This window comes from Lolium rigidum, chromosome 1, assembly GCF_022539505.1.
Source record: "Lolium rigidum isolate FL_2022 chromosome 1, APGP_CSIRO_Lrig_0.1, whole genome shotgun sequence".
Taxonomy (NCBI): Eukaryota; Viridiplantae; Streptophyta; class Magnoliopsida; order Poales; family Poaceae; genus Lolium; species Lolium rigidum.
Window position 1 is genome coordinate 156347231 of NC_061508.1, and position 27833 is coordinate 156375063.

Below are 27833 nucleotides of genomic sequence, written 5' to 3' on the forward strand. Positions count from 1 at the left end.
GAAGGCATGAAGCTCGCTCTACTTTGGACGAGCTTGCCGATCATTGTCGAAACCGACTATGCTTTAGGGCTGGAGCTAATAAAGGGAAGTGCACCGAATATATGTGTGTACGCCTTCCAAGTGTTGAGGATTAGAGATTTGTTTAGGGATAGAGAGCGCAAGTGTGCGAAAATGGGCCGAACAACAAATAGTGTTAGTCATGATCTAACGCACATAGGTGGATAGCGTGCAAGAACCGTAAGTTTGGCTTAGGCAAACCTCTACAGATCTTGCTGAAGTGGTAACCCTTGATTGTAATTCTACCCCCATTTAATAAAGCTCTCTTTTCATCGCAAGAGAAACAAAAGAAGAAGCAGTGTGTTTTACTTGAGGACGATTTTGTGGATGGCCCAACTAGTCCTAATAAGGGCAGCCAGCCCGGCCCTGGATGGCCTAGGATCGATTGTGATCGCCCAAGCCCGTACGGTATATACGCGTCCCTCCAGCAACATCCAAATGCCTGCCTCCCAAACCACACCCACTCCACTCTAGTCTCCCCAAACCTAGAGGATGACCGACGAAGCTACCGCCGCCGCCACCATCGGAGACGAGGCCGAGCTCGCTGCCGTTGTCGCAGAGGAGGTCCCGGCCGTTTCGGTGGTCGCACAACCTCGGCGGGAAGCTCCGACTCCTTGGTGACCCGTCTTATCCTCGCAAGAAAAACAAAAGAAGAGGACAATTCTGTGGAGCTAGCGACGGGCCAGCTCAGCCCAGGCATGCAGTCCAGCCCAGGTCAGCCCAGTCCGGCCCTGGATGGCCCAGGATCTAGTTCCAAACGGACGGCTGTGATCGGCCGAGCGCTTACGGTACAAATGCATCCTTCGAGCGAGCTAGGGTTAGGGTTTTGTAGTAACGTGTAGGATTATCCCGAAACATCCAAATGGCCGCCCGTCGCGCCGCCGCCTCCCTCTTCGCCGCCGATAGGCGCGCCGCCGCCTCCCTCCTCGCCGCCGACCAGCGCGCCGCCGCCTCCCTCCTCCTTCCCGCCCACCGCAGCGCCGCCACCTCCCTTCCCCTCGCCACCGACCTCGAGGAGGCCAGCTCCCTCCTCCCCGCCGCCGCCTCCCTCCTCCTTGCCGCCCACCGCCGCGCCTCCACCTCCCTTCTCCTCGCCGCCGACCGCGAGGAGGCCAGCTCCCTCCTCCGCGCCGCCGCCTCCATGTTCGGCCCCGCCGCCGCCTCCATGTTCGGCCCCGTCCCCCCATCCACCGTCGGCCCCCAGCTCCTCCTCACCGACGGCCGCACCTCCATCCTCGCCCAGCGCGCCGCCCTCTGCGACTCACTGTCCTCTCAGGCACTGATCTGCTCCGCCGACACTACCACCCCCCTCACCGGCTGCACCTCCACCATCCAGATAGCAGCCGATTCGTACACCTCCCGCCCCACCGCCACCAGCCTCGGCCGCCGCGCCCTCTTCTCTGCACCGTCGCTTCCCCGCGCTACCACCCGCAACCCTCTCTCCGCCCTGCCTTCTGCTGCTGGCTCCATGCTCTCCAGGAGGGGTATGGCCACGGAGGCCAAGGAGGGCCTCACTCCGGGGGTGCAGCAGGCGGTGGATGCCAAGGAGGGCCTGACTCCGGAGGTGCAGAAGGCTCTGGAGCTGATGGATGCAGCCGATGCAGCCCGTCATAAAGAGCATATGAAGGCGCTGATGGAGTTTGAGGCAGACATGATGAAGAAGTATTCAGCTGGAAGCCTTTCATCTGCCGAGACCGCACTCACTTCAGGTATGGTCGCCCGGCGGGTGAGCACTGCTGTGCTCGCCTTCGGGGTGGTCACCCTGCTCACTGTCTTGCTGACAGTACAGAATGGATGGAAATCAGATTTCCAGAGTGACATCCAGATCTTGCTTCAGCAGATCATGGATGAACTCAAGTTGGATCTGCTGACAGGTCTCCGCGAGGTGGTCCAAAATGAGCTAAAGAAGATCGACGCGGAGAAGGATGCCCCGAAGAAGCCGTAGCTTTTGGGAAGTTGTTGTGAAGAAGATCCAGTGAGTCGTTGGCTTAGTGTGACTTTGTGATAACTTAATGCATGTATGTTTCATGTGAAAGCATATCTATGCAAGTTCCCTAGCTAGTCGTTTCTCTGTGTATTGTGTCGTACATTGTTCCTGTGTGCCTTCCCCTGTCATGTAAAACCCTTTTCTGGTGGCTATCAAGTAGAACTATGAAGATGATTTCTGGCATGCACAATTTCGAGGATAAGATATATGTTCTTATTTATGCTTGTTTTTGCATGTTTCTACTGTTGTCTTCTTTGCTGTTACATTCTCCGTTTTGAAATTACTCGTAACATTCTCTCGAAGTTCCTTTTTGAAATCCAGCTGAAGAAAAAATCCGCCCATGGGCCGCCTCGAGCTCCTCCTCACCCTCAATGTCACTTACTCCGCTGTCGAGCTCTTCAGCAGGCCTGCCAGCCTTGCGTCGGACACGTTCCATCTGACCTTTGGCTGCGGGTTACTCATCTTCTCCCTGTTCGCCATGATGTCCTCCCGGACCAGGCCAGATTCTACCTACTACACCTAGGCTATATTCTCTCTGTAGAGTGTATTCCAATTCAGTTCATACTCCTGCCTGACGAGTTATATTCCTTCGTTTGCGCTTCCTTAATTTTGTATCCTTTGAGAATGTTTTCTATCACTGGGGTACAAAATCAAGCTATGCTGAACATGTGGGTGTTGTATTTCGTGCTTCTACTCTTCAGGGTTGTGAATGCAAAGGTGTTGTGCCTCTGTTGGCAATATCCTGCTTGTTCTGCCAAAGCTACTGGCAATATCCTGCTGCACTGGAAACTTAGCATCTTCAGCCCTCATCAAGTGCGGCATACAGGTAAACAGCGCTTTAGTAGCGATTCCAGTATGGTTTACTGGTATTTACTGATTCTCTTTTGACTAACCATGTCCTATCCAGACCATTGGTCATGCCTGAATTTCTCTGCGTTAGCAACTTACTCTCAGATTAACACTGAACCAATTTGATATGCATCTCCTCGTGTCTTGTTAGTTCTTGCTAAATATTTTTTTAAAGCAGGCTATTGTTCAAATTGGGTTTTCCATCCTTCCCCTAGGAACATATGTTTTGCTGATATATAGTTGGCAGTTACATAATATGATGAGCATACTCAGATATTAGTATCACTTTCATGCACAATGGGTATCAGCTGCTAGAGTGCCAGTATTGTTGTTGTGTGTGTGCTACACTCTTCTATCGTATGCTGCGTAGAATTTAAGATGTTGAACTGTTCCACAAACCTTATCCTATGGTCTGCTGGTTCTCTTTTCATTATGACCCACTAAGAGTTTGAGATGATTGGTTGTGCTTGAATTTCTATAAGTTTGCAACAGACGTTCAGACCGGCACTAAATCATTCATGTCTATGCATAGAACATGAAGCTATTTTTTCTCTGTTAAAGAAAATTTCAGAGCAGCAAAGACACTTGTTCCTCACCAGTCAGTCTCTGTGCATTTGCTCACGAAACTCTGGGAAGGAGAAGTATATTGGTCTGATTAAGAGTAACTTGATGTGCCTTTTGTATCTATCAGTGTTGGATATGCACTTCCTGTGGCCTTTTAATTCTTGTACAGATACTTTCTGGAAGTACGCTCATGTTGAAATACGTGGTTTCCCCTCATCCCCGGCATAATACATATTTTCTTATTGAATATCAAATCGAAACATAGGCTGATAGCATATCTCTGTCTACTAATATCAGTTTACAGGAAAGTAGAGGATATGCATCATCACTCCCATCTGTTTGCGTGTTCTGGCAAATTCACATATATGCACAACTGGGTGTGATGCAAATCCTGCTACAGATTGCGAGTGCTGCTGAAGTGTGGAGCTATTGGCAATATCCTTGTGCAGATTGAATTTTTGGCCTTCATCAAGTGCGGCAGACAGGTAAACGGTGCTTTAGTAGCCATTCAATTTAGCAATTCTGGAACCATGGGCATTGTTGTGACACAGCTGGCGTGGTTATTGTTCTCCATATTACTGCATATGAGGTTGTCTCCGAGGTCTGCCAGGGTTTGATTTTGGGAACATAATGGTCATGCCGTTTGTTGCCTCTCAGTTTGGGTAAACTAAAGAACCATAGATGGAGATGCATTTCCTTGTCTAGTGCACACTCGTGTACGTGCTACAATAGACCAGGAGAATTTGGAGCTGCCTTTTTTACTTATAATGTGCTACTCTTGGACCAACTGAATCCTACTCCGATTCTCCATGGATAATCAGTAGCTTGGCAATATCTGTGCAGCCTGTTTGTCATGGCAAACCTTGCTGAAGTGTTAACACAATGCATTGCACGGTATATACGATGATCACAAGTCCATTACAACTTAGGAAAATGCAGCCAGGAATTAATTTGATATATATTTGTTTATGCAAGATATTTCTCTTGGGAAATTAGCGCAACATGGACACAAATTCAATGAAAAGTATAGGGGCAGATGATCTGTGAGTTTCTGCAAATGCAGAAGAAGCAGGTGCAGGACTGAAATTTTACATCCAGCTGAGTTTTTCTTGTGTTCACAAGGTTGCGGTCTTCTTCTACCACTGTAAGTTTCTTCCAGTTCAACAATCCTAGACTACTACATGCACTGTAGGTCTCACCTGGAATATGGAAAAAGGTTATTTGTTGACCAATATATCTGTTAAACTGATAATTCCTTTCTGTGAATTGACAGGTTCCTGTCGGCAACATCAGCAAGAAATCAAATATGACCAGGAAAGTTCCTTTGGTATTGGAAATGACAGTGACGAGTAGGCCTAATCTTTCCTTGCCTCACATGATGACACACACACATAATGGGAAAGGTCATCCCCGTAGGTTCCGGTATGCTATCCCCGAGAACTTGTCATGTATGGTACGCGTTAGCCCGCTGCTGGTTTGACCAGTTGCGGATAATGGCATCTTCGACTATCCCATCAACAGACAGGAACTCAGTTTGTACTTTAATGCCTGAGTGTGGAAATTGCCTAGTACACTCAGTCCTGGCAATTAGACAAGGCGCTTTGGGCACCTTTGTATCATCCTTGTAACACTGGTATTCAGAGTTGGCAATGCATCTGGTACTGCTGAGCAGCATCATGTGATAAAATTCCGGCTGCGAGAACCGCTGCTCAACTTTTCTTCCGCTGTGTTCAGTTTTAGTGTGGTGTTATCTGAATTTTCAGGACAATCAGAAGAAAGGTGGCCAGGCCAGGTGGGTGATCAAAGTGCGAATTGGCTTGTTGGAGTTCCTGGGAAGGAGCAGTTGGCTGGTGGTGGTCCATGGTGAAGAACATGCATGGGTGCATGCATTTACATGTAATAATCTTCAGTGATCAGAACAACTCACGAACATGTGGATCACCTGCATATATACCTTTTTACTGTGACACATCTCATGAACTTATCGTGCAGATCCGCATTCCGCGACGCCATTCGCCGAGCAGGTGAGTGCGTGCAACGCAAGAGTGTCAGATATACTGACCCCACGATCATCCACACACACACACTAACTTCATCAGCACAACCCCTTGTTGAAACCAACAGTTCAATTATTGGTTTTGTTCCCGTTCTCCTCTGGAAAGTACACAGGTCCTCAGCCCAATTGCACTTGTGGTTAGCAGCAGATGGATCAGATCAGATGATCCCTTCCATGCATGTTTCACTTTCTTCCTTCCCTGTGTGTTTTGATCTCTTTTGAGGGGCATGGTCCAGCATTGTGGTTGGGTTTTGTTGCGAGGATGTGTTGTTTGTGTTGGAAGTTGGAACCATGCAGGCCAGCTGCTAGCTCGCCCCTGGAGATGCCTCGCACCTAACATGCGTGATGCATGTATTCCTCTTCACTGCTCTCCATGAAACCCAAATAATAATGCATGAGCACACACACATGGTGGATGGCGCCATGCATGCATAGTTGGTCAGAAGAAACCCAATTCTCATGTGGCTCACTAGCTCCGGTTTCATGTTCTACTAGCATGGTCACACCTTCAGCACTAGTACATGTCTAGCGTTCCTCTCGTTTTTTTGCATTTGTTGACTAGTTAGAGGTGAGGTTAGTACTTGTGGTTGTAGCCTTGTAGGTCAACTGGTGATGCTATAGGTTGTTTCGGTTTGTTGCATTTTGTTGTCTGAATTTTCTATCATCAATTGTGACATTTTGCAAATACAGATGGTATATGATGTCCATGTCGGTATCAGTACTACGCACCTGTCTGCCTCCATGTGCCCTGCTAACAACCCAATCCAAGTTATTGGCAAGAAACCAAAATCCCTTTTTGACAGAGAAAATCGTTATTTTTAAATCAACAGATAAGGCAATGCAACACATCGATGAATCTGATGTTAATATTAAGTAATCAAGAGAAAGGGACAAGGATGAAGTGGGATCTAGGGCAGTTAAGCTACTAGTGTGGAGGCAGGTAAGCAACTGAGATTAGCATAGTTTAAAGTACAGTGCTATCTACTTTGCAACCCTGGCTCTGATGTTGTTCTCTGGCGGGAAATTAGCTCAACTCCTCCTCTCAAGGGACTGATCAACATGCCAACATGAGATGAAATTTTCCTAGTTCCATCCATTCTACTCCGTACTCCGTATTATATTACGTACTAGCTACTCCACAATACACCTAGGACACCTTGCCCCACGTCAAGACTCCAGCTACTAGCAAACCTAGCTACCTCGATCTCACACTTTCACTAGTTTTGGATCAGTACGTCTTGGGGAAACACTGATATTGATCTTGGATGCATGAACTGAACATGCTAATTTCTTTGACTGATTCATCCCCTGTATGTGATGTAGATATCTCGATGACCATTGAAGATTTTGCCGAACTCTGGGAGGATGGCTTTGCCGAACTGGATGGAGTAAATTGCTAATTTATCATACATTAGGAAAATGATACCGACTGTATCGGGAGGGAAAATGTTACGTACCTTAATTTAGGGCATCTTTGATTTCTAAGATTCTCAAAACGCAGGTTTAGGAAAAAAAAACAGATGACTAGAGTAGCATGTACTCTTGATTCTTATAGGAATATAGGATTAAAAACTACAATGGTTTGACTCAAAAAGTATTTCCCAGTAAACGAAAAACAAAGGTAATTTTCAAAAGAGATTTGAATCGATGGATTATTTTTTCCTCCAAAACAGAGTGTAAAGGAATCCGTACGAATATTCGTAAAGAATATTGTACAATATTGCGAATCAAAGGGTCATATTCAGGAAAAATGTCCAAGGACCAAAAGCATCCATAAAAATCATGTGAAATACATTTCAACAAAACAAGCCTTTATTGTTAGCTAAGATTGATATACTGATGTCTAATGTGCTAATTTAGTTACCCGCATCAGGGCATCTCCAGCGGTGCGACGTATTTCGGACGTCCAAACGGACGCGTCGTGTCCGTTTGCGTCGGGCCAAATGGTCGAAAGTGTCCGGGTGTCCGTTTGCGTCGGGGGGTGGCTCCAGCGGCACGACGCATACATTTTTTTTCTCATTCATACGCCATAATTTACATGATAATAAAAAGGACATAAAAAGCCAGAAAGGGGTGCTAAAATAGGCGCTGTCTATCGGTCGTCGTCGCTGACGAGGTCAATCAGCTGCGGCGTCGGCCATGGAAGCTCGTACGCCGGCGGTGGAGGAGGTACCGCCGCACGGGCAGGAGGCTGTGGCCAGGGATCCCACGCTGGAGCAGCAGGCAGCGCGCGGACGTTGGAACGCGTCGGCGTGGCTGGAGTAGTCGCCGGCCTCCCCTGCGCGAGCGCTTACTCGCGGAGCTGGATTGCGAGCCCGTCCCATAAAGCGAGCTCGTTGAGCTCGTCCTGCTCGCTGTTGGCCAGTGCCATGGCAATGGCCTCCTCCTCTGAAATGTCCGGCGGCTGGTTCTCCGGATCCCACGCCGGTCCGCCGTCGCCGTGGTCGTCATCGCGGCATGGTCACGTCGCCGTCCTCGTCCTCGTCGACGTCCTCGTCCGCGTCCTCGTGGTCGTTCTCTTCTTCTTCGGCGGCGATCTCGCGCTCGAAGTAGTCTACGTCGGCGAGGTAGGCAGCGCGCCGCCGCGCGTCGAACTCCCTCGCCCCGAAGGAAATCCAGTTGTAGGAGTTTAGCGCGTACGCCGGATCCTCCCGCAGATCCGGCGGCAAGACCGCGCGGCGGCGCCGCACCTCGTCCCGCCGCTCTCGGCCCGAGCGCGGCCCGGGGGGGGACCGGCACGCGCCGCGAGTTCAGGTACAAGCCCCCTCCCGGCAAGTTCGTGTTCGGCCATGGTACCGGCCGGTTTTCCTCCCATAGCTGCCGAGCGAGGTCAACGCGGACGTACCGGCCGACCCGTGCTTTCTTGCCGGAACGCGAGCCGCTAGCCTCTGGTCGTTCTTCGTCTTCCGAGCGGCCAGCATTTCTTCCCCATGACGTCCGTGTGGTGGCTAGTGTGGGATTTTGCCAATGGTTTTGGTCGGGGAAATGGGCGCCGGCAGCGTCCCTTTAAGGCTCCGACGCCATCTCGCCTTCGATGGCCTGCCAGTGCAACGCCTACTAGCTGCGCACGCTCGCGGAAGCCGAGGCACGCCATTAACGCGGCCCCTGTAAAGGGCTGCGGCGCGCCGCCCCGAAGTAATACCGCGAAAGACAGACGAGTTAGTGCCGCTGCCAGGCGGACCCGCGCGAGGACCGAGCGGACACTTTGCGCGTCCGCCGAGCGTCCGCGGAGACGCAAACCTGGCGCATATTTGGACCAGGTTTGCGTCTCCGCGGACGGTCCGGTCACTTTGCGTCACCCCGCTGGAACAGGTCCCAGACGCATTTCCGGTCACGGCGAACACAAACGGAGGCGTCCGTTTGCGTCGCGCCGCTGGAGATGCTCTCGTGTTAGCATACATTTCACTCTACACTTGGTTTTTTTTTTTTGAAACTCACTCTACACTTGGTTAAATAGAGGGGGGACATGCATTCTGATATTTCAGGCTACGGTGCAGGCTGCATGGTCCCGTGCTCCAGCTATCAATCGCAGTTAATGCATACCCCATATACCCCATACTTGCCGTGGGCCTCAGGTTGCATTTGGCAATGCCCTCCTCTCCATTTGCAGATCCAAGTCCTCTAGAAGAACACTCCTCCGTGCAAGAAACGTGATATTTCGAAATTGGTTTGGGATTGGAATTTAGATCTCAAGTGATCATTTAAATTTCTCGCATGATCAAGGAGTTTTCGGTCAAGTACATTCAAGCTTTGCGGGAGTGCGTTCATGTGTGTTTCGTGTATTTGTAAATTTGCGCCTACGTTTTGTAGTTGGTGTTTTCTAACAAACATGATCAGCAGCATGAACTCTTCTAAAGCTTAATATGCGGGTGTTATAGTTAATCTAGCATTATCTTTCCCTATAATTAAGTCCTCCGCCCTATCTCTTTTGATCTTGATCCCCCTCTCTTTTGGTGATATAACCATCGTCGCTACACTTTGTGTGTCATATTCCACCAGTGGTTGCATCCATCCATCAATTACGATCAACCCCGCCGCATGTTTGTCTTGGCCATGATAGCTTCGTCACGCCCGCCGTAGATCTGAAGCTTGGTGCCTCCGCATCTCCTCGGCTCAACCAAGCCAATCCAACGGAGGTGTTCAATACATTTGGGCGTAGGACATCTCCGGCCTCAATCCTAACATGTGTACCGGTGCTCCCATTTTCAAATCCATGTGTGGCGGTCTTCAGAGTATTTGTTGGGTTCTCGAGATGGAGTGCGGCGTTCCGGGCGAAAGCTCGACGATGTCTCCTCGAGGCATCAAAATCCTCCTTAGAGACTTCCCGAAGGAATATCTCCTCTCGTCGATATTGTGCTTTGCTCCATGGGAGTGCCGGTGCCGCTTGAGTTCTAGCTTGCAGCTAGGTGTGAATTGGGTTTGGGTGAAATATTTGTCATGACCTGCATGTGCATTGTTTTATCCTTGGACACTTTGATTTTGAACCCACATATCTCTGTTTCACCTGGCATAGGTGCCACTTATAAGCTCTAGTCTCCATGCAATACTCTACGACTAAATGCCTACCCTGATGGTTGACCTCCTTGCAGAGATATTCATGTTGGCGTTGAGGTGTCAGTTGATCGAGGCCATTCGACAGCGTATGTGGTGTCTCGTTATTTTTCTTATTGTTCGAGGTTGCTCATTTGGTGGTAAGTGTTGATCTGAATGCCGACAAGAGGTGCAATGGTTGTCTTCGTGGAACATTGCCTTCCAGTTGTGTTACCGGTTATCGATGTAGCGATGTAACCTCGGTGGTTGGATAAGTGGGTGACGTTTCTTTTTGTTGTCTCGGCAATGAGATGCCCTTTCGACTGAACCAACATCACTCATTCCTGATATTTTTGGTATGTTCCAGTGGTGCTAGGTGCTTCTTATTTTGGCTTAGTGTTTTTTTCCTTCTAATTAGTAGCTCATTCCCCTAGTTTTTCTTCCTCGATTTGCTTCGTTCATTCTTGTATACGTGTTGCTACAGTACATATGTATCTGTTATGTATATCTTATAGTTCTGTTCACTTAAGTTCAAATGGTGTCTCCATATTATTTCTTGTGTAAGTGATGTGTGCTACCTACGGTTTGTATCCATTGTGTATGTATCATGGTTCCATTCATTTAATTAAAATGTGTTAATTTGTATCCACTGTGTATGTATTGTGGTTCCATTCATTTAATTAAAATGGTTCAGGCTAGCTAAAGACAAATGTATAGTTGACTTGATGTGTCTACCATGATTTATTTGGTTCCGTTTGATATTAAGTTGTGCTAAGTACAGATGTATCCATATATCTGTGACGCACCAGTGGGTATGCTTGTGATCTTGCTTGTGTAAGAAGGAACACTAGTAAAATGACAAATCGCAATCAAGAGTACATTATAGCATTGGCTATGTTACATACTATCTCCATCTTAAAGCTTAAGGCTTATATTTTTTGAAAAGTCAAATCAAGTAATATTTAGAAGAATCTATCAACGAATATGATACTTTGTAGATACCATATAAAAATATATTTTATTATCTATCCAATGATATTGATTATGTATTTTGGATGTTAATGATTTTTGGTAAGACATAGTTTAACTTTCTAAAAATAATATAAACCTTAAAATTTAGGATGGAGGTAGTATATAGTAAGACAAAAAAACTGTCATATCCTGAAAGAACCTCTTCAATAGATTTATTAGCTTGTACATTTCATTGCAGGATTTCAATTAATGCCTCACTAATATGCACATTATTCTTACCTTGAAGAGGTCAATGTAACACGTTTCTTGATTTGTTTCTCATCTACCGGATCTAAATAAGGAGGACCTTAATATTGTGTAGGGTGACCCAGTGAAAAAATATCATCTGCCATCCACCGCCGCTTAAAAATCGGAGGACTGGCAACTCGCCGTGTTAGCAGACCAAAATCCTCATGTTCATTCTTTATAATATGTTATCTAGTTGGAGCATATACAAACTTTATCTTACACATTAAAATATGGGAAATCTTCTAATATATACTCCCTCATTCCATAAGAAGATGTTGGAGATTTGTCTAAATTTTGATATATCTATACACTAAAGAGAGTGTCTAGATACATCTGAATTTAGATAAACTTGCGATATTCTTTTATAAACTGAGGTAGTACATGTTTTTGGTTTGATATCTATGCTTTTTGAGTTATCTTTAGAAAAATATAAGATTATGTCATGAAAAAGATTTTTTTAATATTTGCGTGTTTCATTTAGACTTTATTTTTTTGAAAGCTCAGTTATCTCTACTATGTAATGTTTGGTACTATAAATATATATGGTATTGTTTTTTGAAAAAAGAAACTTTATTTGAAAAACTATATTGGTACTTTACTTCTTAATGCATGCATGATTTCCACTCGCGATAATATCCTTATGTTGTGCTAAAAATCAATAAAAGGTTCGTTATATTTATCCTTCATTTTAATATCTTGTGGTTTTAGGATGCGCCCAAGGGGAGGTAGAGCAGAGGCTTGCAAAGATATTCATGTTGGCACCAATGTGTCAGTTGATCGAGGTCCTTTGATGGCATATGTGGTGCCTCATTATATTTTGGGGTTGCTCATTTCGTGATAAGTGTTGAGATCAATGTCAAGAAGAGGTGGATGCAATGGTCGTCTTGGTGGAACATTGCCTTCTAGTCGTGTTGCTGGCTATCGGTGTCGCGATGTAACCTCGGCGGTTGGATAAGCCTATGACATTATGCTCCTATTTGTGCAAGGTGTACATAAAGAGATCAACGGGTAAGCGAGTGATGTTTCATTTCACTCTCTTGGCAATGAGTTGCACTTTCGACCAAACCAACAACACTCATTCCTGATCATTTTGGTATACTCCAGCGGTGCTAGGTGCTTCTTGTTTTCTCTTAGTGAATTTTTTTCTAATTCCTAGCTCATTCCCCCTTTTTTTTTCTTCCTCGGTTTTCCTGGTTCATTCTTGTGTGCTTGCTTTATTCTAATGTACACATGTATCTGTTGTGTATGTCTCATGGTTCTATTCACTTAAGTTTAAATGGTCCAGTCTCCATATTATTTCTTGTGTAAGCGATGTGTGCTACCTATGGTTTGTATACATTGTATACCATGCATGATTCCATTCATTTAATTGAAATGTGTTAATTTGTATCCATTGTGTATGTATTATGGTTCCATTCATTTATTTAAAATGGTTCAGGCTGACTAAAGATAAATATATGTGTGTCGTGATGTGTCTACCATGATTATTTGGTTCCGTTTGATGGCAAGTTGTGCTGATTATATATGTCCATATGTGTGTGGAGTGGGGTGCCTGGGTGTGCTTGTGATCTTGCTTGTGTAAGAAGGAATACTAATAAAATGGCAAATCGTAATCAAGAGTACGCTTATAACATTGATTATGTTACATATATATATGAGGACAAAAATCTGTGAAGAACATCTTCAATTGCTTTATTGGCTTCTACATTTAATCGTACGATTTTAACTAATATCTCAATAATATGCATATACTTCTTACCTTGGAGAGGTCAAGGTAACACCTTTCTTGATTTGTTTCTCATCCGTTGGATCTAAATTAATAAGGAGGATCCTAGTAATGCATCGCAAATACTGAACGACCCGGTAAGAAATTTTCAGGTGACAACATGTCAACTACCATCGGCCGTCGCCGAAGAAATCAGAGGCGTGTCAACTCATCGTTTTTGCAGACCAAAATCTTCATGTTCAGTCTTTGCAATTTATTATCTAGTTGCGGCACACAAACTTTATCATATTATAAACTAAAATTATGGGAGAATCTTCTTCTTTGATATGTATAGACTTGTGGTTTGATATCTATGTTAGGACTGCTTTCAAAAAAAATCCAAGATTGTGTCATGGAAGGAAAACTATTTTGAAGACTTCGAAGATGTGCTCTTTTCTTAGACTTTACTTTTGGAGACAACTCATTTATCTCTACCATTATTTTGGTACTATAAAAATATATATATATATATATATATATATAGAGACGCGCTATTTGACTCCCAGGGAGCAGAATATTATTCTGCACCCGGGTCGAAAGTCACCGGCCAAGGCATCCGCGTCCCGAACCTGATCCCGCGTGTTGCAAAGAAAACTACACCGCTGTAAGAAAATTACGTCCAAAGCCCGTGTGGCCGAACTGCCCCACGCGGCCACGACGTGCAGCCAAATCCTGTGGCGTGAGAAAACTGCATGCGGCGTAAGAAAATTACGTCTTCATGCCAAAAGCTGCAACGCTACCCTTTGTAATGTGCACATCAGCTAAAGGAAAGTACGTCCGACTTAATGCAATAATTAAGGCCAGCTCCATGAGCCATCACCATATTAAAATACTGTCAATCTGTGCAAAACGACATTAGGAAGTTGTAATTCCGTGAACGTAAGAGAACTTAACTTATTTGTAGAAATAATCTATGGCTTTTTTCAATCAACCTTTAGCTCTACAAAAAAAAACTTTTGATCTGCTAGCAAGATCGAGGTCTTCTAAAATTGGCCGACATAAGAATTATGAGAACCAAGACTTGTACATCGGTTCCTTCTTCCAAAGATATTATGATGTCACACAAACGTCCAGCCACATCAAACATGGTAGACAGTTGGACAAAATAAAGGCAGTACAACAATTTAGGATACGTTTTGACGGACGACGCAAATACAAGGATCAGATCATGACCAAGTGTACATTGCAGGGGCGGGGACACATGAATATTCAGCTATATACAGAAGTGGCACTTAAGGCCAGAGAGATCTACTACGAAAAGAATACACAGGATATGGGTGTATATCCAGTAATTACATGTGAAGCTACTAGTGTATACGCAATTCAAGTCAGAGATAACTATAGCTCACGCATAAGTCATGTTAACCTGACAAAAGAACTGCAGCTTCATATCACTTTGCTTACCACCGTCTTCCTTCACATCAGTAGATGCACAAAATGGAAATTCATTTGACACTCGATGGAGGGGGACATACGCAGCAGTAGGTGGGTCAAATCCAATTGTAAATATACCCTGTTTCTTCCATTGCCCAACAACGCTCAAAGATAACCGAAGTGGGGTCATCCAGATCAGTAACATGCTTTCCCAAAACATGCCAATGACTAGCTGCACAAGGAAACGAAAAACACATAATGTACCTAAGGTATTTTATTAGAGAAATTTCATAAAATTTTGCTGCGCCACATGTACCTTGTTCATTACATAAAAGGTCAAAACTTACAATGATACAAATAATTGCTATATATTTTTATTAACAGAGGTTGCTTTCATACACCAAGACAAGGCAATTAACAATACATAACTCCAATTAAAAGACGCAGAGTTTAAACATCTACATTAGTTTAAACCAGCACACCTCAAAAGGTGTAAAATATGCTAGTGTTGCCAAAATATTTAAATACACCGGTACATGGGACCTAGCTACTGCTGAACTACAAAATTCAGAATATAATCTTCCAATACAGATAAATAGATTGAGTTCTACAGGAACTGTCATACGATTCCGTACTTTATTACCCAAGCAATCTATAGACTGATGCACGTGAAGACATGACATCCAGATTCAGAATTTAGTTAATTGATAAGCTTCTAGTCTAAAATAAATGCATTGATAAGCTAAACATAAATTAGAAAATGAAAAATAATAACATAACCTTAGCTCAAAAAAGGCACGATGGATCAAAATGTTACATCTCACACAACAAGAAAAACAGCTAATGGGAAAAAACAGATGCAATGGATGAACAGCCCAAAAACCCTTTCCCCACGAATACTTATCCCAGCATGCATATGAATCCTGCACAGTATCAAACACAAATTCCGACTCTGTCTCATAGTGTTGTAATTACTAGGCATACACAAATATTGGTACTTTAACATAGAACCTAGCTGAGCATGCCCACTAGCACTAGATTGGAGATAACGTTGCAGACAAGAATTTAAAAAGATGCAGAATAACTTATCCCAGAATTCATCTCTTGTAGCAACAATTATTACGTCGAGTAAAACTTAACAATTATGAAGCAATATGATGCAAAACTGGGGAAAGAACCATCACTTACTCATCCAAATTGCTAGAGATGGGGTGGTACTGAAGAGTACCAGGGGCGAAGAAAGAAGCAAGCGCTGTACCCTGGTTGCAGTCCGATTATATCGGTAAAGAAGAACATGATAGAAAAAGATTACACCCTCCAAGCAGCCTCCCACCAGTGTTGAGATGATTTAAATCACTAACAATACAGGGCAGTGCTTGTGCCGCGGAATAACGAAATATACAATAAACTCTGTATATTTGAGAGTGGATACACCAGGCAATTGCAAAATATACTTATTTAAGATGGCTTAGTCGAAAGCTAGCTCAACTCAGATAAAGATGGTGTGACAATGCAGTACATAAACAATGATTTTTTTCAAGCATAGATCAAGAGTAAAAGATAATTAAGCTTACTAGGGTTGCAAAATATTCTTTCAGACATATTATATAGTTTTGATTATAAACATAGACCAAACAAGATAAACGCTTCAAGTGAAACAAGGTATCAGAAAACTGAAACTTCAAGCAGAAAAAACTATGTATGAGCTTCGTTTAATTAATAATTCGTAACCACAATGCATTTCAGAATGCCATTAAACAACCAGTAAAAATTGCTTTCAATTTCGTACTTTCACATAGAACCTAGCTAATCGTGCACACTAGCACTAGACTGGAGCCAAAAAAAATAAAAATTACGCAGAAATACTTATCTCAAATTCACTTTTTACAGCAACAAAATTACGTCAAGTAAAACTGATCAATTACGAAGCGAAAAAAGGATGCACAATGGAAGAGAAAACCCGTTATAAGTAAACTTACTGCTGAACACAAACCGTCCAACCAAAATGCGCAAACGGGTCTCTATGGAAAGCTTGAAACATATTTGCAATTTGTTTTTTTAAGAGCATATTTGCAATTTGCACTTAGGGACTAACAATTAACTCACCATCAGGCTGTCATGAGTAGAGTTCTGACATGTTTAGTATATCCTCATTGAAGAATAGTCCTCTAAAACTACCAGACCATAAGCAGCCTGCTGAATCAAAACAAAGTCCAAATCTCACCCTAAACCATAAGCTACCATATGGATAGACGATGTGTTTCATCATCACAAATCACAAAGGAGGAATTAAGCTTTGTTTTATCATGATAAGCTGGGTTAAAACAAGGTTCCGCAGAGCTTGTAGTATAAGTTATGTCAATGCAAGAATTCTCAGTGCCGACATAAAATAACTTGTGTCCATGTAGTTCTTGCTGGCAAAGAGACATAAGAACCACCCATGCAAAAATAAGAACTAGCGTCATGGTTTGATGCATGACTGAATGGCCCCATATACAGCTACATAATTCATGGCCTCATGCCCATAAAATAAAAACATTAAAACAAAATAAAATGCCATCTATGGTCAATGGCCAGAAATTGGAATATTATCTGTAGTAATTTGCCCAGATTTAAAATACATTTGGCATACTGAATGTCTGAACCTATATTTGTCCGTAAGGCCAAATCTACTAAGGCTGGGAGCATGATCAAAGTTCGAAGCAAAGAAACTAACAGGTCAAACCAACTTCCATGCATTTTTCACTGACACTACCATCAATTTTCATGCAAACGAAAAGGTATAACTGAGAATCTGAGGTCAGGGACCATGGCTGCAGCCGGAGAGCAAGGTCGGGGGTGGCGGCGATGAAGCCACAGATGAGGTCACCCACAGCACAGCACATCACCCACCATGCGACAAAGGTAAGCAAAACAAACGCATCCATATAAGAGCAGATATATCACAAGCACATGGTAGAAATATCATAGAATCTAGTTACCTTGATGCACTCGCACCAGCAAGTAGATCGCTCTGGTGCATCTTCTGAATTGTTTGAACATGCCTCTAGTCCATCTCTGTGGCAACACAGAACCAATGTGAATCTGCCAATAACACATGATACCTGCAGTGTAAAATAACAAAGCTTCAGCCTAAAACAGGTTCATACACGAACGGATAATCCTTGCTAGTTCTGAATAAAGAAACGACCAGAAACGGACAAGCGCTCATTGTACCTTCCGTCGTGCCCCGCCGCCGTGAAACGACCAAGACCAAGGTTGAGGCCGCTCGCCGTTCGTCCCGATGCAGATGCCACCGGCAGCGCCGCCCGCCCCTCGACATGAAGCCGGTGCCGCTCGCAGCCGCGAACCCCTGTGCTGTCGGACCACGACGCCGATGCCACCGCATCCAGGACCCGTCTTGCTGCCTGACCAGTATGCTGATGCCGCCAGCATCATCGCTGCAGCCACACGCCGCCCGCCGTGTCGAGATTGACGCTGATTCGGCCAGCCAACGACGACACTGCCGAGCAGACAGTCGACGGATGCTCGCTGGTGCTCACCCCCTGGACGAAGGACGCGCAACCGCTCGCCGCCGCGTCTAGATTCGATTTCCGAACCGCTCGCCGCCGGATACACCCAGCCACGGGGAAGAAGCAGATGCGTCTGGCTAGTGGGCTAGCTCCCAAATGAGGCCACGACCGTGATATTGGAAAAACCGTCGGGTAAAAAAAAGAAACAAAACTACAAAGCGGTAGGGTGTAACGCGTCGCGTCCAGTAGGTTCGATCCAAACCGGATGGGGCGAACGGCTCCTAGATCGACCCGGGAGCAGAATACTTATTCTATACCCAGGGTATCTAATAGAGTTTCTATATATATATATATATATATATATAGGTAAATTAACTGGTGCTCCTAGGTGCCCGGGCACCATACGTAGATACGCGTATTTTTGCTTTGTAGTACACATACCTGAGGGTATACATACCTAAGTTACACATACCTAAGGTATACATACCTAAGATATGCATACTCAAGTGATACATACCTAATATATTGCATACCTAAGGTGTACGTACACCGATACGTGTATATATATGTTAGGTATGTGTAACTTGCATGTGTGTATGTTAGGTATGTAAATGTTAGGTATGTGTAACTTGTATGTGTATATATTAGGTATGTAAACCTTAGGTATGTGTAATTTAGACACGTACACTCCAGGTATGTACGCAATACACGTTTGGTGCCCATGCTCCTAGGTGCCCCAATTGAGCTTATATATATATAGGTAAATTAACTGGTGCTCCTAGGTGCCCGGGCACCATACGTAGATACCTAACATACACACATGCAAGTTACACATACCTAACATATATATACACGTATCAGTGTACGTACACCTTAGGTATGCAATATATATATATATGTGGTATTGGTTGTTAAAAAGGAAACTTTATTTAAAAAATAATATTGACACTTTACTTCTTAATTCCTGCACGATTTCCACTGGGCATAATATCCAAATGTGGTGCTAAAAATAAGTAAAAAAGTTGGTTATTCTTTTTTCCTTCATTTCAATATCTTGTGTTTTAGGATGGGCCCAATGGGAGGTAGAGCCCTAGAGCGGGGAAGAGCCTTGATATAAACCAGGTCAGCTCTCGCCTTGTTAAATCGCGAACGCTACGGACGGGGAGCGCCTACTTGCTAGCAATAGCTTCATTTCATTAATGGCGCTCTCCAGCCTCCTGCTGCCTTCCTCCTCGACCGCCACCGCCACCGACACTCCGGACCGCCGGCGACAGCAGCAGCACCATGGCAAGCGCAAGAAGAAGCCGCCGCCATCGCCGCTGCCCCCCTCGCTCTCGCCGGCGCCGAGGACGCCAAGCCGTCGCGCCGCGTCCAGGAAGAGCCCCGTCGCGGCCAAGAACGACCGTCCCCGTCGCCAGCACTCCAAGAAGTCCGCGCCCGCCAAGCCGGCGCCGGCGCCGTCCTCATGGGAGCAGCTGAAGAGCCTGCTGAGCTGCCGGAGCGCGACGGCGGCGTCGCGCGTGCACGACCCCGCCGCGCTGACGAGGACGGGCGGCGGGGGCGGCGCGTGGGCGACCTCGCTCTGTTCCATGCGCGACGTGGCCGTCGACGGCGCGTCCTCCGCCGCGTCGGTCGACCACCGCGACACCGCCCCGCTCAACCGCTCGTCCCGCCGCACTAACCGCGCTGCCGCCGCGTCGTCGTCGTCCACGGGCGGCGGCCATCCTTCTTCTCTGAGGGGCCTCTCCGGCTGCTACGAGTGCCGCGCCATCAACGTCGAGCCCGTGTCAAGGTCAGCTTAATCCCTCTCATTAGTTAGCTCGCTTGTCAGTTACTAATACACGCCATTAGTGAGTGATAATCGCTGATAATTAATCGGTGATGATGATGATCAGGAGGTACCCGAGGCCGAGGGAGCTGTGCCCTTGCTCGCAGTGCGGCGAGGTGTTCACCAAGGCCGAGAGCTTGGAGCAGCACCAGGCCATTCGCCATGCCGGTACGTGCTCAATCATGTTTTCTGCGTAATTTTTAATCCATGGGAGAATCGAACTGCTTCCTTTGTTTATATTTTTGCGTGATTATAAGTTGTGAAAAAGGTCGTATGCAGTATATATTTGATTTCCATCAACCGTGAAGATCAAAACTACGCATGCGTTGAAGATTTTCTTGTGATAGAGTAGTAGCTAGCTTTACAATGAGGTCTAGAGATCTGTATCTTTGCAGTAATTATTAATTATTGATTGGTCAATATGATGGGCTAATCATGATTAAATGATGGCACCCATTGGATCCACGTAGTATCAAAATGGACACTGATTTTGTATTACATTACACAAATCAAGTGCTTTAGTGGGTGGATTAGTTTAGCAATTTTTCCACACACCCTTGTTTGCCATGTGTGTGTGTGCGTGAGAGTGATAGGAGACAGGAAGAAGGGGTAGGGGAGGAAGATGCTGCCTGCTCACCAAAGCTAAACCCCATCCCTTTTTCTTCTCTTTTTTCCTTGTCTTTTGTGGGTTACAAGGAAGCTACTGTCTTGCGCACAAACCTATACCACTGACTAATACAATATTGGGTTGATAATACTAACAAATTAAAGGGTATCTACACGTACATGTTGCTTGCACTTGGTAAAGGGCAGTAGTAGTAGGTTAAAATTGCTTACTGATTAATCAATGATGGTATCTTTTGGGTGGCCAGTGTTGGCATGCACGCAGGAGTAGGATACTGCACATGACTAATAAACAATCACACTTGACACCACACACAGACACATTAAGCAGCTAATCACACTGTTGTTGCAGAAGAAAATCTGCACAATTAATGGGGTCCCAAGAACTAAGCCATGCTGTGGCACAGTAGTAGCTGAAATTTATAGTGGTTGGTGGCACATTGGACCTTCATCCATCTGCTACCAATTATCCTCGAGAGAAAAAAAATTGGAAAAAGGAGGAAAAATACTTGGGTTCCATGTACCAGTTGAAAGGGAAACATGAACATACACGTACAATACATTGGGACCATCCTCAATCCATGCTCCTCTCGTGAACAAGATCAATGTGTCGATCAACTGGCGCTGTTGCAGCTGACTCATGTGTTGAATGTTGGGTGCACTGGTACTGTACCTTTTTGTTAATGATCTGTGTACTAGTACTGGTATAGTGTACATACTTTTCGTCTGTTTATAGGTCAATCAAAGTGTCCTGGGTCACAGGACAGAGGCACATCGCCTTAACACGGTGGCTTAAGTAGGTGTCGACGACGCTTTGTTCCAAGATCGATCTCGGTGCTTTGATTGCACTGTCGGTGTTAGATCGATCATGCCTGCCACATGCATGCACATGATTTCTCCACTAGTGGTTGGGGCGCCCCTTGGGGCGCCTCCTCACCGGAGGAGTGTGTCCCAATTCCAATACAATGGCAGCTATAGTGGTGTACTAAACTTGTTTTTCTTTTCTTTTCTTTACAATCGGTGGTTTCTATTGCTATTCTTCCACCGTGTCATCTTGATTTTGCAACACCACTATGTCACTGTGATCTAATCGGTATGCCACCTCCGTGAGCAAGGCGATATGCTCGGACCGGTGCAAGGGGCCATCTCCTCATTCTCCTCAAGTCCTTGATGGGCCTCTTCCCCGCAGCTAGAATGTTGAGCTGTTAAGGCCACCAAAATACTGCAAATCCAGATTTCATTATATCAAGTTAGTTTATAATTGATCCAAACCCATGCAGTGTTGCGAGCTTAGCATTTTGAACCATTAATACATGCATAGATGGTTAAGAAATGAGGGGAGATGAAGACTACTTCGCACGGATTCTATTCTTAAGCTTCTTTTCTATTTGCCCAATTCCTTAAAAACGTTTCTAATGCCATTTATGGCCTTTTTTTAAACCTGAATTGTTAGAAACCATATATGAGCTGTCAAAAAAAGAACTGAAGATGCCAGCTTTAACGGGAAAAAGATCCATACCTCTAATGTCTCTGCAGTATTGTTTAAATCTACAATGCGTCCTTAGCATGCTTGAGTAAACTAACGAGTTTGGTCAACAGTCCTGAACAAACATTAGATAAAGAGATGCCAGGCCTTTTTCGGGAACTTTGGAAGGTCTTTACTTTTCTTTTTTGTGAGGATAGCTATTGAAATGAATTAGTATCAGACAAGATGATGTAGCCAGATCTAAGAAAAATACCATGGCGGATTACAACAGTCAGGGTAAGCAGATTGCAGAAAGTTTGAAATGAGATGAACCTAACGAATTTTCATAGTAGCAAGAAACAACAGGAGTGAGTGGATTGCCAAGTGAGCCTGGAAAAGACAAAGATGCATGCATTAAACCATTTGTATGGGAGAACATATCTGATGTTTAAAAGAAGGGTCAGAAACAAATTATTAGATTCATCTAGCAAGAATTTTCTATGTGCCACCATTTGATGTAGGGGACAGAGGTCCACCTTTGCTGCCTTTAGCCTTATACTTGTAAGTCCTAGCAGCTTTTCCAGAGACTGAGGTCATAAGTGAACTGCCAACTTCTTCAGTAAACCCAGGGCTAGTTATCATGATCCATTCAGTTGACTCAGCAGCATCGCTTCCTCCACATGGAGCTTTTCATTTTAGCTGCAAAAGTTGGACTGGTATCATTCAGTGATCAATTACATGTCAACAACGAAACATCACAACGAAATTTGGGACAGGCTATATAGCCAGAAAATTCTAGCTAATCTTAACGCTAAGAAAATGCGTCAAGAAGACATGTACAAGAACAAAAAAGAGCTGCACTACCTACCTGCATTATAAAAATTTCTGTGAACCATTCCAATGCTGCTGATGTAGGATTTGCAAATAATAACTAAACATGCCAAGATCTTCCGAGGTACGGACTGATTGAATCAGCAAAAATGAATATACCTTCTCCAGGAAACTCAAAAGAGCAGAAGAATTAGAAATACACACAAGAAAAATCAGTCAAATACACCCAAAAAAATGTAACAGTACTGAGCAGAGGAGCTAAAGGAGAGCAAGGATATTCAGACAATACATATCCAACCTGGGGTCACATTCAGTATGATTGCACAAGCTGCACAAATCCTAATAGCTACGGCATTGGCTCTCATATTAACTGAAAACAGGGTTCCAAGTGTTAATTAATATCATATTTTAGTTTTTTATTAACAGGTGCGCTCAGTAATATGACACTACCCGCATACCTAACATGAAACTGCAATACTTTCATCGTGTGCATAGTATGATCTGCTTCCCCTGTTCCCTAATACCAGACGTTTGGGAAAACTGATTTAGCTTGCCAAAATGTCTTCTATTAGGGAACAGAGGGAGTATCCAAGATCTGTATGGACCACTTACACACAAAGAAAGGTAAGAACAGAAATGTCAATCTAAAGTTGCAGCAAAAGAAAGAAAGGAAAAGCCTCCACGTCAATCTATTCTAGAAGACAAACGAGTTTCATATAAATCCATGCCAATAGTACAATCCGAACATGCTAGAAACAGAAAAAACCAGTCAAGTTGTAGGAATACTACATACCTGCAGGGGCATAAACCATGGCACTTCATTTCTATAGCAGAATCAATAATTCTAGTATGTGTATTGAGCATCATATGCCATATGCAGTCGCTGATCTATGGTAAGTTTCACAGGACAAAAACCACCACCACTGTGAAGGCCAAAGCTAATCATGGTGATGGTAAAACAAACATACTATAGCACAAGTTTCCAAATGAACAAAAAATCAGGGATTGATAATTACAGTATGGCAACCATATGGCAACAACCCTCCCCCCTCGGTGATAATGTGATATATACAATAATTTCAGAATAAAGGTGCAGTCAGTTTATGGAAAATCTGTAGTGGCATGTTAATAGTACAAGAAATTTCCTGGATGAACTGAAGGCGAAGACGATGATCTCACCATGGCTAAAGTATTTTGATCTGCTTGTAGTGCATCTGAATTTGGTTTGCATAGACAAAGGCATCAATCAACCTTCGAAAATATCGATGGGAGATCTCAAAGCATGCATCGTACATATAACGAATCTGGCATTTTTGCTTCTGACCTTATTATTTTGCTTAAGTAAGACATTTTCGCGAGCAGCTGCCACGCCTATCCAAAATAGGAATCTGCAGTAAACGTATTGAGAAAATTTCAAGTAGCGGTGAAACATTGATGCATAATCAACAACAAAAGCAATAGAAAAGCTAACCTCAATGAATAGAATGTGTGTCAGTGCAAATATAAAAAAGCAATGCCAGTTCATTATGTGAACATCCATACTCGGTTTCACATGGAACAAGAGTTCAACTAATGTAACCTATAATTATTGAAATCGAAGCATCAACAAATCAAGCGAAGAACAAAATAATATAGAGGAAAAAACTGCAGAAACCTTTGGGCATGTGGTTCCTTGTCGTGGCTTCGGGAGCATGACGAACCAGAAGATGGTGCCTCCATGAAAGCTTGAAGCCAACGAACCTATGTATTATGCGTGCGCAGTAAATGAATAGAAACACAGCTTAAGCGCTTACAATAGGATTGTCACCTCACAGACATTACAACAAACATATGAACTGCAACGTGTACCATTGAATCAGACCACGCAGACAACCAGGCCAAGGACCCGTAAAGGAATCTAGAGGAATAACTGGCATAACTCAGAGAGAGAGAGAGAGAGAGAGAGAGAGAGATGTGCAGGGATGATGAAGCTGCACGCGGCGGACGGAGCAAACCCCACCGACCTGGAAGGGAAAAAATTGAGAAGGCTAGGCCATCGGAAGAATTTACAAGAGACGCCGAACAAATAAAGGTAAGGAAGAACTATACCTCATGAATCACGGCCGAATGAAGCAGGAAGCAGTGATGCAGTGTAGTGACGAGCTTTTTTTTTACCTTGTGACGAACAGCTGCCTGGGAAGGTGACAAAGAATCAGGCACAAAGAAGGAACCAGGCCAAAAAGAACATGGAAACAAATCTCTAAAAGATACCAACACACCTCAACCAATCTTTCCATGCCACACGGAACAGCAGTTGGTAGGAGATCAGGCGGCGGCGCAGTTCTAGCTCGAGGAAGAGGACACGAGAACAAATGCTTGCCTCTGGGTCTGGTTCTCGGACAGAACGAGGCAGAGAGAAAGGCCAAAAAAAAGCCTATGTATACGCGCAGAACAACATAGCTCCACTGCACATGCCTTGGAAGCTAAAAGGAGACAGACAATCGGGCCCAGCGATCAAGAGGGTCCACTGGCAAAGAGCGACGGGTAAAATCCAACACAAAACCAGCAAAACGCTAGCGCCATACGGCCTGCCACCGGACCCACTGACAACAACCACCTCACACATGCGCTGACCCATCAAGATAATGACAATCTGGGCCCGGGGAAATGGGGGCCTACATGCAGGGACAGCCAAACGAGAATCAACGCGTAGGCACGTCTAGCGGAGCCACAACACGATGGCACGAGCTGCTTTTGCGGTGGCAGCTCGTGGAGGTGCAGAGAAAAACACATGTACCAAAATACAGACATACCATGATAATGACAGGTGGGCCTCTGTGTAAATAAGGCCCTCACGGTCAGTGTACAGGCGGGTATAGCACCTGCGGTCCTGCTCAGCTCCAGCCAATCACGGTGCGGCAAACAATCAATCGACCAAGCAATCCTCCGCGAACGAAAAGGGGCATCGTGGAGGGCTCTGGAATGGGGCAAAGGGGTATGCACTTACTTATTCTCAATTACTACTAGGATTTGGTCTGTGAGCTTCTGGGTTGGAGGAACCATGTGATTACAGTTTATGGAGTGATTAATTTATTACTTGTTACTTGATAATCGAAAGTTACTTCATGAACGAGCAGAGGGGTCAACATGGTTGCCACATTCAACTTAAAAACGTTGACCAACGGGAGAATGATTCCTCCCTTGGCTATATGTTATTAGGTAGGATGAGACTCTCTTCGTGGATGGACGCTAGGATGATAACCCGGTTTAAAGTTCCCTCCTTCGTGCGAAATTACCGTGAGATGGAGATTCGAACTCGGGTGGGCTTGCCACTGAGTTAGGGTGAAAACTTATTGTAATTGACTAGTAGTGAAACCATGTCCAAGACCATGATTTTTCATACTCAAAGCAAACAGTGTGCAGATATGAAGACGAAATTGGAGCATGTCAGTTATAAATAAGTATCGACTACAGTTTGGTTGCGGATAGATATTGTGTTAGATGTGGCTTTGGAAATTGAAATGAGATATAGCGGAAATCTTACTCGAAATTAACTTACTTGAAAATATGACTAGCATATTAGGGGAATAGACAGATGTCACAAATTTGTTAGCTATCCTAAGGCGGCTGGGAGGTATTAGTTGACGAATGTTTTGCTGGATACTTTCTGGATATAACCCTGAAATACAGGTACGGATGGATATTAGTAAAACCACTTCCTTTTCTGTATCCATGAATTACTATACATATCCGTGACCGTATTCACCAACTCTTCGAAATAATCCGTACTATTTGCACCCCTACTTTCAAGTGTAAGTTCCGGAAATTTCATTCATTTAAATTGAAAATATGCCAGCCATTACATTGGTGTAGACAATTTCGATCATTTTTTGTGGCAAAATTTTAAAATATTCTGCTAGATTTCCATCAAATTCAAATCAACATTTAGGTGGTTTCTGGGATCCAAAATCATGCTGTGCTGACCACCTTGCATGCATGGTATTGGTACATGATGATGCAGTGTCGGAGCTAGGGCCGGAGGACTCGGGGCGCAACATCGTGGAGATCATCTTCAAGTCGAGCTGGCAGAAGCGCGACCGCCCCATCTGCCTCATCGACCGCATCCTCAAGGTGCACAACCGCCCGCGCACCGTCGCGCGCTTCGAGGCCTACCGGGACGCCGTCCGCGCGCGCTGCCGCGCCGCCGCCGCTGCTACCACCTCCTCCTCCGCCTCCGCCGGCACCACCAGCCGCGCCGCCGCCGACGGCAATGAGCTGCTCCGCTTCCACCCCGCCGGCCTCGCATGCGCGCTCGGCGCCGAAGGCTCATCCTCCCTCTGCTCCGCCGCCGCGGCCGACGACGGCACTGACAACGGCGCGATGGCATGCGGCGTGTGCGCGGCGATCAGGCACGGGTTCGCGCCCTGGGCGGGCGCGCACCCGCTGGGCGTGCGCTCCACGGCGAGCAGCGGCCGCGCGCACGACTGCGGCGCGCCGCACGCGGCGAGCACGGGGTGGCGGGCAATGCTGGTGTGCCGGGTGATCGCGGGGCAGGTCCGGCGGGAGGAGGACGGCGAGCAGGAGGAGGCGCCGTTCGACTCGGTGGCCGGCGAGGTGGACGCGGCCAGCAGCGCGTACGGGACGCTGGAGGAGCTCTTCGTCGCCAACCCGAGGGCCATCCTGCCGTGCTTCGTCGTCATCTACCGTGTCGACAGCGCCGCGCAATGACATGAACCATGCATGTATTTCTCTGTGTATGTACACCTACTATACTATGTTGGTTTGTACTCCGTGTTGGCTGTCGGCTTGAAGATATAGTGCTACATGTGTACCCACAAAAAAATAGAGTACAAGTTTCAAAGAAAATGTTAATATGAGCCTACATTAATTTGATTGATTGTAGTATAACGTGGTTTTGTTTGTTCCATTTTCAGAAAAAAACTGCTTTTTTACCAATCCGAATGAATCTTTGTTTGTGTGGTTGCAATATATGTGAATTCATGATTTACACCTATGCTAGAGAAACTTAAACGAGAAATCCTTACTTGAGCTAACGAGGATGATTACTTCTTCATTTCTTCTAAGAGCATGTCTAACAGGTCCCGTATTTTTATGCCCCATATAACGCTCGCATTTCGCCCCGTATCGAAAA

The 27833-nt window shown here is 45.0% G+C and overlaps 2 protein-coding genes and 2 long non-coding RNA genes across 7 annotated transcripts; 1 reads left to right on the forward strand and 3 right to left on the reverse strand.

Annotated features, from left to right (window-relative positions):
• Positions 1-15702: 15702 nt before the first annotated feature.
• Positions 15703-18080, reverse strand: LOC124683528. The gene is made up of 3 exons (XM_047218030.1): positions 17659-18080; positions 17424-17546; positions 15703-17255 (listed from the first exon to the last, which is right to left on the reverse strand). Exons 1-3 carry the CDS (start codon positions 17878-17880, stop codon positions 17154-17156), a joined length of 447 nt encoding a protein of 148 aa, XP_047073986.1. The 5' UTR covers positions 17881-18080; the 3' UTR covers positions 15703-17153.
• Positions 18081-19153: 1073 nt separating this feature from the next.
• LOC124683519 lies at positions 19154-27580 on the forward strand. The gene is made up of 3 exons (XM_047218021.1): positions 19154-19746; positions 19850-19950; positions 26703-27580. The coding sequence occupies exons 1-3, from the start codon at positions 19154-19156 to the stop codon at positions 27407-27409; spliced, it is 1401 nt and encodes a 466-aa protein (XP_047073977.1). The 3' UTR covers positions 27410-27580.
• On the reverse strand, positions 21416-23068 carry LOC124683549. 3 transcript variants are annotated; one of them, XR_006996741.1, is made up of 4 exons: positions 22740-23068; positions 22408-22570; positions 22205-22261; positions 21416-21628 (listed from the first exon to the last, which is right to left on the reverse strand). It is a non-coding gene; the product is annotated as an uncharacterized LOC124683549 (long non-coding RNA). The 3 variants fall into 3 exon arrangements; XR_006996739.1 differs by having other exon boundaries at positions 21926-22261; XR_006996738.1 differs by having other exon boundaries at positions 21416-22261.
• LOC124683537 lies at positions 23087-25110 on the reverse strand. Of its 2 annotated transcripts, none has more exons than XR_006996736.1 (4): positions 24961-25110; positions 24791-24874; positions 24174-24705; positions 23087-24090 (listed from the first exon to the last, which is right to left on the reverse strand). It is a non-coding gene; the product is annotated as an uncharacterized LOC124683537 (long non-coding RNA). The 2 variants fall into 2 exon arrangements; XR_006996733.1 differs by having other exon boundaries at positions 23087-23916; positions 24027-24705.
• Positions 27581-27833: the final 253 nt, after the last annotated feature.

Excerpts from the sequence above, each read along its gene's own strand:
- LOC124683519 (XM_047218021.1), top strand. The coding sequence starts at position 19,154 with ATGGCGCTCTCCAGCCTCCTGCTGCCTTCCTCCTCGACCGCCACCGCC. Across the intron at positions 19,747-19,849 it reads AACGTCGAGCCCGTGTCAAG|GAGGTACCCGAGGCCGAGGG; the intron begins GTCAGCTTAATC and ends GATGATGATCAG. Across the intron at positions 19,951-26,702 it reads CCAGGCCATTCGCCATGCCG|TGTCGGAGCTAGGGCCGGAG; the intron begins GTACGTGCTCAA and ends ATGATGATGCAG.
- LOC124683528 (XM_047218030.1), bottom strand. The coding sequence starts at position 17,880 with ATGATGCTGGCGGCATCAGCATACTGGTCAGGCAGCAAGACGGGTCCT. Across the intron at positions 17,547-17,658 it reads GCGGCGGGGCACGACGGAAG|GTATCATGTGTTATTGGCAG; the intron begins GTACAATGAGCG and ends TTTACACTGCAG. Across the intron at positions 17,256-17,423 it reads GCTGGTGCGAGTGCATCAAG|CCATGGTCCCTGACCTCAGA; the intron begins GTAACTAGATTC and ends CTCCGGCTGCAG.